The following is an 11297-nucleotide window of genomic DNA, read 5'->3' as shown; positions in this document are numbered from 1 at the left end:
ATCAGAATCCAGCATTAAGCTTTAAAAGAACTCAAGTCTTTAAACCAAAATATGAAGAGGTGACCCTCTTCACTGCTGAAGCCTGATCTCTGTCTGCCTAGAGTTTGTGGTGCACTAGTCGGTCCCTAATCATGGAACCCAGTCGATCTGATTGGCTGTTCAGCTTCAAGTGCATGAGAACAAAAATATCAAAATATTAGATATCAGCAAAATTTCACAATTCTCAATACCAACTTCGATACCACAAGAGAATATCTGACAAATGGAAGTTTTATAAAAAAAAAGTCCTTATTTACTGAAGACAAGTGAATGGTTAATACAATTTAAAAAAATATAAAAAAAAGCTATATAATAAAAAGTGTACAATAAAATAAAAGTGCTTTAAGATTTTCAAGTTTTTTCACCTTATTTTTAATGTAAGAGCGAGTGCGGCCATTAGTACCTCGTGTCGAGACTTCTGGTCTCATCCGCTTCCAGTTCATTTAGCTGTACAACAGTCCGTAATGCTGTGTGTTATTGCGAACCTGTTTCTCATATTTAGGGCCCAAGCCCTGGGAGGTGAGCAGGCCTAATGTTTTTCTAAGGATTAGTATTTGTGTTCAAGGTTTCAGGGGCTTTTGGGGCCTTTAACGTTTTCAAAAACTGATCATTGATCGAAGGCCTCATTGATCTGATCAGAGTATAAAGTTCATCTCTGTGAAAAAGAAAGCCTGTAATATTTAAAATAGTTTGTGTTCATGAATGTGTGTGAGCACGAGTGTGTCTATCCACACATGCAACAGCATAAATACTGTTAAGGAAGTCTGTAGTAGACTAATTTACACACACACACACACACACACGTGTTTTCATGTTTTATGTGGATTTTCTATAGAAATAATGATTTGTTTTACTGTACAAATTATATCCCCTAATCTGAAACCTACCATTACAGAAAATGTTCTGCATTTTTACGTTTAAAAACAAACAACAACAAAAACAACACACCTTTAGTATGATTTACAAGCTGTTTTCATCGTGGGGACCAAAAAAAAGTCCCCATAAGATCAATAAGCAGGCGAGTTTGATCAAGGTTGGTGCTAAACTGCAGGAAAATAGAAGTGGAGTCTTCTCCAGTCTGCCCCTCCTCTATACTCACCAAACACCAAGAGGTGTGTGCGTCCGTCCAGCTCTCCGTGATCTCCCTCACCTGTAAAACCAGAGGTGGACGAAGTACACAACTTCCTTACTTACTCCGTTACAAGTAAAAGATGTAAAGACTGATTCTTAAGTAAAAGTACAGAAGTACTCGTTTTTAAAAATACTTAAGTATCAAAAGTAAAAAGTAAATGTCAGTGCATTGTTTTATTATTGTTGTATGTAATACTTAAAGTGCCGTATGCCTCTGAATCTACGCCTGCCTACCCTCATATCAATATCACATTTATTTCTAGAGCACAGTTCCAGTAGTGGGATTGAATGTGAGATTGAATAAGTCACTCAATAACGTCCACAATGGTTTCCGACACCCAAATGGCTGTTCCCTCAAATATTGCCCTATTTAAAGTTTTTTGGCTTTTAGTATGAATATGTTAGCTTTACTGTTATCTATAAGCTAGTGTGCTCCAAAAAAGTGACAAAATTCGCATTTAGAAAACCAAACCCAACATTGAAAATGAAAATCAGGTTTATGTCAGAATCCAATGTCAGATTGACGTTGATCTCCAACGTTGGACAGACGTTGTATTGTGGTTGAAAATGAAAATCGGGTTGACGTCAGAAACCAACATCAGTCGAGTTCTGACGTCAACCCGACTTTTATTTTCAATCAATATCCAACGTCAATCTGACGTCGGGTTCTGATGTCAATCAGATGCAGGGTTCTGACGTCAACCCGACTTTCATTTCCAACCAAAATGCAACCCCTGCAACCAAAATCATCCACTGACTGATGTTACTTTCTACTCAAGGACCTTGACAGAATTGTAGTGGAGTAAAAAGTATGATATTTGTCTTTCAAATGTAGTGAAGTTAAAGTAAAAAGTTTCCAGAAAAAATAATACTCAAGTAAAGTACAGATACTCAAAAAGTGTACTTAAGTACAGTAGTCAAGTAAATGTACTTTGTTACTGTCCACCTCTGTGTAAAACAAGGAAGGTCTTCATTACTAAGCTTTACTCATTCTTCAAAGTCTATTTGAACTGCATACTCATCTGTATTCTCCATTCTGCTCAGTGCTGTTAATAAAGCTCACATTTCAATGTATTTCTTTGTGTCTGGATCTGCATTCTGTAACAGGTAACACTTTACAATAAGGCTTTATTAGTTAATTCACGATAGTTAACATAAACTGACAATGAACAATACTTCTAAAGCAGTTATTAACCTGGGTTAATGTTAAATTCAACATTTAATAACACATTATTAAATTCAAAAGGATTTAATGGACCTGAGCTAACATGAACTAACAATGATCAGTTGTATTTTTTTAAACTAATGTTAACAGAGTAACTATGGTAACAAATGTAGCTTTTGCTCATTGTTAATGTTGGTTAATGCATTAACTGACTTTACCTTATTGTAAAGTGTTACCTATTGTTCTTTATAATTCTTTATAACACTTGAATCAGTTTAAAACATTTGTTTACTTTATGAAGTTTTTGTGTCTATTACTTTATTGGATTTAAATATAATTTAGAGTTCTTTTTGTTTTAAGAAAAAAAAAAAAAAAAACATGTTATTGTTTGAAAACGCTTATTTCAATATCGTGATAATACCATATATATATATTAGGTCATTTGTAATTTTACTTATAATGGCAGTAATTCTGAATTTACAGATTTAACAAATAAAAGCAATTGCATATTCAAATGACTAATTATCCCATGCTTTATTTTATTTGTCACAGTTATTTTTTTTAAATTAATTTTAATATCTTTGTAACTGTGAAGATGTTTCATTCAAAAGGAATCGATAAAACTAAACTCTATAATAATGATGTGGCCGAGACACAAACTGAAGAGAGATATTCAAGCTCTACTACTATGATGTCACAGAGACATTCTCTAGAACTCTCCTGAGCAAAAGTCCCACAAAGACTCAATCCTGAGGAGACTTTACTCAGAGTTTGAGGAGAGAAGACTGAACACATTTACAGTCCTGAGAGAACATGGAGAACATACGAGCAACAGCCTTTGACGTGTTTGATGAAGCACGTTTAATGGGCGAACACACTGACATGATCATCAAGTCCAATGACAGAGAATTTCAGGTGCACAAGATCATCATGTGTGGCTGCAGCTCCTACTTTAGGTGAGAAGAAGCATTTGAACTGCAATTGTGTGCAAATTACCTAGAAATGATTATAATTATATACATAATTTCCACTGCCAACATTATACTGTTGAAACTGCCTAAGTCCAAATATATAAATGCATGAAAATGAATGAGTGTATTGCCAGAAAAATGAGTGTAACTATGATATCTAGGAAATTTGATTCTGGAAGTGGCTATGAATGAAGTTGTACCCAGCATTTCAGATTTAATATAGGAAACTAATCTGTTTCTCTAAGTAAATCTGGCTGAAATTAAAATGTAAATAACGAAAAGTAATTTTATATATGCTCATTATTAATGTCTGTATTTCTTTGTCAAATTTGTTCGCAGGGCTCTTTTCTCCAACAACTGGAGCAGCCCAGCACAACTTTTCTGTGAAATTCAAGGAATATCCCGAGACATCATGCCTCTTATTATCCAGTATGCGTACACAAGATCTGTGCTCATTACTGAAGAGAATGTGGTGGAGCTCTTGGTGGCGGCTGAAATGATCTCAGTCTCAGGTCTTATAGATTCCTGCTGTCAGTTCCTGGAGTCAGAGTTATGCCCAGAGAACTGCATTGGCATCTGCAGGTTTACAGAGGACGTTTCCTCCTGCTCAAAGCTCCACTGTAAAGCACAGCACTTCATCCTGCAGCACTTTGAGGAGGTTCTGCACGTCCCTGAGGAGTTCCTGGAGCTCTCCCTGGAGCAGCTGGAGGAGATCATTGGTGAGGATGAGCTGAATGTCAGACAGGAGGAGCTGGTTTTTGAAGCCGTCCTCCACTGGATTAATCATGCACCAGAAAACAGGAGGCGACACATTGCCGTGCTTCTGCCAAAGGTAAAACAGAGATTTTTGTCTTGTTTTTAATTACAAATATCTTAAAACTCTTAAAATCGAGATACATTTTCTGCTATTATTTTAATGTTAGTTAAATGTTAGAAATTTTGCCATTTTGGAAATCCTTTTTGGTTGTTGAACACCATATAACTGCTTAGTAACAGTCTTGCAACAGTCTCTGAAAGTCTGAACTCTCCCTTGTGCTTCAGGTTCGATTGGGGTTGATGTCCTCAGACTACTTCATCAATAATGTGAAGTGCAATGCGTTAGTGATGGAGAATGAAGCCTGCATGCCTGTTATCATCAATGCAATGAAGACTTTGTTTGACCTCAACATGGATGAACCCACCAACTCAGAACTCATGCATCAACTGACACGTCCACGTCTGCCCTCATCGATCCTATTGGCCATCGGAGGATGGAGCGGCGGCAATCCCACCAATGAGATTGAGGCATACGATGTGAAGGCAGACTGCTGGGTCAGTGTGACTCAAGAGGACGAGCGTCCCAGAGCCTATCATGGGACAGCAGTCCTGGATGAGTTTGTCTACTGTATTGGTGGTCTTGACCATGTGGAGTATTTCAACAGCGTGAGGAAATTCAGTCTTATCACTCAGACTTGGCATGAGGTGAGTAATGCTGTAGGTCAACATGTAACTTTAATTTAGCTTCCTTCACAAAACAGTATTGTGGTACAGTGATGGTACCGGATAGTACTTTGATATGGACCATAGTGCTGAATGATGTGCTGTACTCCACATTACTTCAAAGAATACCACTGTATTACCGTAGTACATGTCTAAAAAGTGGTAAAACCATGTTACATTTTTGTTTGTGTTCCATCAATTGTTGTAGCTTTGTATAATATAATATAATATAATATAATATAATATAATATAATATAATATAATATAATATAATATAATATAATATAATATAATATAATAAACCAGAGTTACCATCATGATTTTGTCAAAAAGTACCATTAAAAAAAATATAATAGTATTATTGTATTTATTTGCAACTGATAGGACAGAACCAGTGAGATGGTGTATTGGTGTGTCCGCACACTGATGTATTTGGTGTGTTGTAGGTGGCCCCCATGTATGAACGCCGCTGCTATATTAGTGTTGCTGTTCTGGACGGGCTCATTTATGCCATTGGTGGTTTTGATGGACAACAACGGCTTAAAACAGTAGAGCGCTACGATCCAAACACCAATCAGTGGACAATGATGGCACCCATGAATGAACAAAGGAGTGACGCCAGCGCCACCTCACTGCAGGGCAGGGTAAGAGCACTTACCCATGATCCCTCACTCTTCTGCTGGAGACTCTTAATGCCTGTAAAGCATGAAGGAAAGGGGGAATAGAGATATGGCATAAGGAATAGTGTTAATATGGAAAGTAATATCATAACATTTAAAGTGTTTTAAACACTGGTTTTCTGATCAATCTGTGATGATTGTGCACAAACATCATGCATGTTATATTTGTGTCTGTCAGATTTATATCTGTGGTGGTTTTACTGGGACCGAGTGTCTCTCCTCTGCTGAGAGCTTCAACCCTGAAACAAACCAGTGGACTCTCATCGCTCCCATGAGTAGCCGCCGCAGTGGTGTTGGTGTGATCGCTTATGCAGATCTAGTGTATGCTGTGAGTATTAAACACAGTGTTATAGTTTTAATTAACTATGATAACCATGACACAAATACAGAAATATGGAACAATCACAGTTTAAAGGTTGCACTTCTGTAAATGCATGCATGGATGTGCATATACAAATGCTCAGATTACATAAATAAAGAGTGTATTTATTTAAAGGTTGGTGGTTTTGATGGCGCCAGTCGTTTGCGGTGTGCGGAGGCCTACAATCCGCTCACTAACATCTGGAGTGATGTTGCATCAATGTACATCCCACGCAGCAACTTTGGCATTGAGGTGAGATGTGGACAGTTAATATCTGTCTCTGGTGAAACTATGAAATAACATTACAGTAATGATTTGATGATAATGAATATGGGGGAATTATTATTTTTTGGTTCCATATTGAGAATAATTGGAAAGTTGCACCCTAACATTGTTGAAGGCTTCAATGATCAATGTGTGTCAAAACATTCTAACTATGTTTATTAATGTCAAGTTAAAGACTTTAGCTGTACATTACTTATTTTACTTTTTACTTTCCTCAAAATCCCAGGTAGTTAATGGTCAGTTGTTTGCTGTCGGAGGCTATAATGGATTCAGCACCAGCTCTGATGTGGAGTGCTACGATGAGAAGACAGATCAATGGTAACTTCCACAAACACTAAATCTCACAGATATTTTCACACTGCATTAGATATAAGTGGAAGTCTCTAAGTCTAATACAGACTATATTTCATTGCATTCCTTGCATCTGTTTTCTACACAGGTTTGATGCAGATGAAATGGCCATTTCCCGCAGTGCTCTGAGCTGTTGTGTAGCATCAGGATTGCCTAACATGGCACAGTATGCTGCCCTACGAGACACCAGACACAAGACGAGCCTGGCAGTGAATGATCTCCTTCTAGCAGATCTGACAGTCTGACTACAAATGGAGAGTCATGTTTCCTGAATAAATGCATTCAAAAAAGAGGCTGTCTTCTAAATGTTAATCTTTCTCTCAGGTGGTGTTGTTCATTTAAAGAATGAAACCTTGCAAGGGATCTCTACAGCTCAACAAACCAACATATAATATTGAGAATTCTGTTTACTGAGTAAACTATTTATTGCTTTATTAAACTTTGTATGAATTACTGTAATTTGCTGGTTTCTTTTATATGATTATACATTGTGTATGATTGATTTAACTCATAGATAGTCTTTGCTAAAGAAGCATTGATTATGTGATGTTTTTATTACTATAGGCAAAATCGACACATGGAAATATAACTTTTGTGTTACGTTAAACAGTCGAGCCTATACAATCATTTTTGCAGTGTCATTATTGACTATATTAATAATAACGGTGTCATTAATAATTATTATTATTATAGATACGCACACATGCACACAGTCATATATACATTCTCAGTCTGAACAAATAACTATTTATCAATTAAATATAAACAAACACACTAAATATTAGCAAAATATTCAACAAGGCGTGAATACAGATATCTGCAGAAGCACCAAATCCATCATAATTAGCCTATGGATTATATATTTCTACTTCCACGTGACCCAATTTTCCAAACCAAATATATTTCATATCTACCTAAATGTATATGAAACATGAGTAGAAGGGTCCCATACTTGGCTGTAAAAGGCCGTTTAGTTCCATCTAGTGTTTGAGATATTACCGTGCATTGGCACTGTTTTGGTTCAGACAGACAGACCTCACTTTCTGTATTTTTAAATATGGTGGAGAAAAGCATGAAAATGTTGTGGCTTCACAGACAGGCAACATCAGCTTACTTAGAGCTCAAACTTGACTTCTTGAACAAGTGCAGTAACGTGAGACTGCAGCAGGTTAAACCTCCTTAGCAGTCTGAGATTTCTCCCTGGAGTTTGTCCCATTGTTGGTGGCTGGACGACCCCTCCTAAGAACCAGCGCCAGCATCATGATAACAAACTCAGCCGTAGAGATACTTTGAGAGCCTTTGGGCATCCAAGCTACCATCAGTCCATGCTTAGAGGTAGGAATGGGTTTGAAAGCATTAATTCTGTCTAAGAGGGCAGAGAATTCAGAAGATAGACTCCAGGGCTTTGTGCTGTCTGGAATGAAATCTCCTGGGACACGCAGAGTCTGGCCGTACACAAACTCTGCCAAGGAAGTTTGTAGGTCCTCCTTTGGAGCCGTTCGCAGGCCCAGCAGGACCCAGGGTAGCCGCTCAATCCATCTGTCATCCGTCAGACTGGCCCTTGGTGCAGTTTTGAGAGAGTGATGAAAGCATTAACAAAGGCCATTGGCCTGAGGGTGGAAGGCCGTAGTATGGTGAAGCTGCACACCTAGGATTTCGAGCCACCTCTGTCCACAACTCAGATGTTCATTGAGGGCCACAGTCCGAAGATATGTCTGATGGTGTGCCGAAACGCGTAACCCAAGTGTCGATTTAGGCCCGTGCTACCTCCGCCACTGGCGTTGAGGCCAATGATACTGCTTCGATCCACATTAGTTAGAAGGTGAGTAAACCCCGGGGAGGGGAACAGTGGACCCACCAGGTTGATGTTAACATGGTCAAAACATTGCTCTGGTACCATAAAAGTTTCCAGTGGCGCTTTGATGTGTCTCTTCACTTTACCCCATTGACATGACACACAAGCTGAAACCCAGTTTCGAACATCCTTTTTCAATCCATGCCACACAAACTTTGAGGAGAGGTGTACGAGGGTGGCTTTCGGAGACATCACTCCGTGACATCAGACATCAGACCAATGTGCTTGACGGTCAGATAGGCCAACACTTCATGGATGAAAAGCGCATGGCAGAACGAGTGAAGGAGGCGAGCTGAATGAAAATGCACATTCACTCTCTGACAGCAGATGGCGCTCATATTTCCATGAATGGGAGAAGGTGCACTCTGCAATATGGTGGAATTCCTAAAGAGCAAATCACCAGTTAGTAAATTCTTCACATCAACACAGCTGCCCTCAGAAGCTGCGGTGTTGCCAGAGATAGCCAATGTTTTGGAGACATGCACTTAGAATTGAACATGCATATTGACTGTTCCAGGGAAAAATACTAGTGTTCTGACTATTTAAGTAGTCATTTAATTTTGGTTTTATTTAATTGGTTAAGATGCATCATGTGACTTAGGTTAGAGGTCGTGGTGGCCATCTTAGTTTTCACTTCACCACAGCAGTGATGCAGCAGCAGATGTCTCTCTGATAAAAGATATATTCTTCTGTTATTTCATGCCAAAGAGGCCATCGTCTGTAAGTTTGTTTATTTAATATCATCCATGTTAAAAAAAGAGTATTTCATAGGATTTAAGAAAACATTTGCTGTACATTTTCAAAGAAGATTATTGTTATCTTTCTTACAATTTACTTTTATTCATACTTAATACTTAACGTACATTTTCTGTTTGTATTGTAGTTTCACAAAAATGTACGTTGTGGGACTAAAGATTTCTAAGTAAAACACCGAAAAAGAACTTCTTTGGTTTCGACTTTTTCTTCAACCCTCATCCTGTTTAACTATCTGTTGAGGTGCAACATACTTGCATCAGGGACAGAATAACTAGCTTTAACTATTAAGGCACAAGATTTATTGTTCTTGTTTCTTAAGCTCCTTTCATACCATTTATGGGATGGTTTACATCAGGTGTTGGTTTGAAGGGTTACTTAAGGCAAGTAGCTCTAAGATTCTGGATTTACCCATTCAAACAGATAGAACTTGATCTTAGCTGCCCTGACATTGTAAAACCAAGTGAACTGACTTTCATTGAAAGGTTCTCTGCCACAACAAATAAACCATTAAGATTTATGAGTTCTTACCATCAGCACACTGTTGCAGTCCTGTAATTCATACTCAAAGATGAGCACTTTTGACTCAGGATCCTGACCAACAACAGGACATCCACCTAAAGACAGACCCGTTAGCTGGATCAACTGACCATTGCTGAAAAGGTCCTGCTGGACCTCTACAAGAACCCAATTCTCGTCACATTGAACCGCTACGCTGCTGGGAGTCACGGGTTGCCTCAACTGGAACCGAAAACGTGCATTTGTGAAACATTACATTATGCGCATACATATTATGTGTTCAGTCTATAGAGTGTTGCAGGTATGACACCAGAACCCAGAAGACCAAGTCACAGCTGGTTCCTTCAGGATTTTCCTATGATACTTTGCTGTTCTGTTCTTAGCTGGTGTGTGGTGAGAGCTCTGTCTCCACCTATAGCTGGTGTGTGGTGAGAGCTCTGTCTCCACCTATAGCTGGTGTGTGTGTGAGAGCACTGTCTCCACCTATAGCTGGTGTGTGGTGAGAGCACTGTCTCCACCTATAGCTGGTGTGTGTGTGAGAGCACTGTCTCCACCTATAGCTGGTGTGTGGTGAACGCACTGTCTCCACCTATAGCTGGTGTGTGGTGAACGCACTGTCTCCACCTATAGCTGGTGTGTGGTGAGAGCACTGTCTCCACCTATAGCTGGTGTGTGGTGAGAGCACTGTCTCCACCTATAGCTGGTGTGTGGTGAGAGCACTGTCTCCACCTATAGCTGGTGTGTGGTGAGCGCTCTGTCTCCACCTATAGCTGGTGTGTGGTGAGAGCACTGTCTCCACCTATAGCTGGTGTGTGGTGAGAGCACTGTCTCCACCTATAGCTGGTGTGTGGTGAGCGCTCTGTCTCCACCTATAGCTGGTGTGTGGTGAACGCACTGTCTCCACCTATAGCTGGTGTGTGGTGAGAGCACTGTCTCCACCTATAGCTGGTGTGTGTGTGAGAGCACTGTCTCCACCTATAGCTGGTGTGTGGTGAGAGCACTGTCTCCACCTATAGCTGGTGTGTGGTGAGCGCTCTGTCTCCACCTATAGCTGGTGTGTGGTGAACGCACTGTCTCCACCTATAGCTGGTGTGTGGTGAGAGCACTGTCTCCACCTATAGCTGGTGTGTGTGTGAGAGCACTGTCTCCACCTATAGCTGGTGTGTGGTGAGAGCACTGTCTCCACCTATAGCTGGTGTGTGGTGAGAGCACTGTCTCCACCTATAGCTGGTGTGTGGTGAGAGCACTGTCTCCACCTATAGCTGGTGTGTGGTGAGAGCACTGTCTCCACCTATAGCTGGTGTGTGGTGAGAGCACTGTCTCCACCTATAGCTGGTGTGTGGTGAGAGCACTGTCTCCACCTATAGCTGGTGTGTGGTGAGCGCTCTGTCTCCACCTATAGCTGGTGTGTGGTGAACGCACTGTCTCCACCTATAGCTGGTGTGTGGTGAGAGCACTGTCTCCACCTATAGCTGGTGTGTGTGTGAGAGCACTGTCTCCACCTATAGCTGGTGTGTGGTGAGAGCACTGTCTCCACCTATAGCTGGTGTGTGGTGAGAGCACTGTCTCCACCTATAGCTGGTGTGTGTGTGAGAGCACTGTCTCCACCTATAGCTGGTGTGTGTGTGAGAGCTCTGTCTCCACCTATAGCTGGTGTGTGGTGAGAGCACTGTCTCCACCTATAGCTGGTGTGTGGTGAGCGCTCTGT

The 11297-nt window shown here is 40.2% G+C and overlaps 1 protein-coding gene across 1 annotated transcript; it reads left to right on the top strand.

Moving 5' to 3' along the window:
* Positions 1-3148: 3148 nt before the first annotated feature.
* Positions 3149-6747, top strand: LOC311073730 (kelch-like protein 10; the record flags this gene model as incomplete). Its single annotated transcript, XM_084099671.1, has 8 exons — positions 3149-3291; positions 3646-4138; positions 4348-4767; positions 5232-5429; positions 5644-5793; positions 5962-6078; positions 6338-6429; positions 6551-6747. The coding sequence occupies 8 exons, from the start codon at positions 3149-3151 to the stop codon at positions 6705-6707; spliced, it is 1770 nt and encodes a 589-aa protein (XP_083955797.1). The 3' UTR covers positions 6708-6747.
* Between the last annotated feature and the right edge of the window lie 4550 nt (positions 6748-11297).

Source organism: Abramis brama (genome assembly GCF_963993115.1).
Source record: "Abramis brama genome assembly, chromosome: 22".
NCBI classification, from domain to species: Eukaryota; Metazoa; Chordata; class Actinopteri; order Cypriniformes; family Leuciscidae; genus Abramis; species Abramis brama.
The sequence above is the reverse complement of the archived record's forward strand: the minus strand, read 5'-3'. Positions and strand labels throughout refer to the sequence as shown.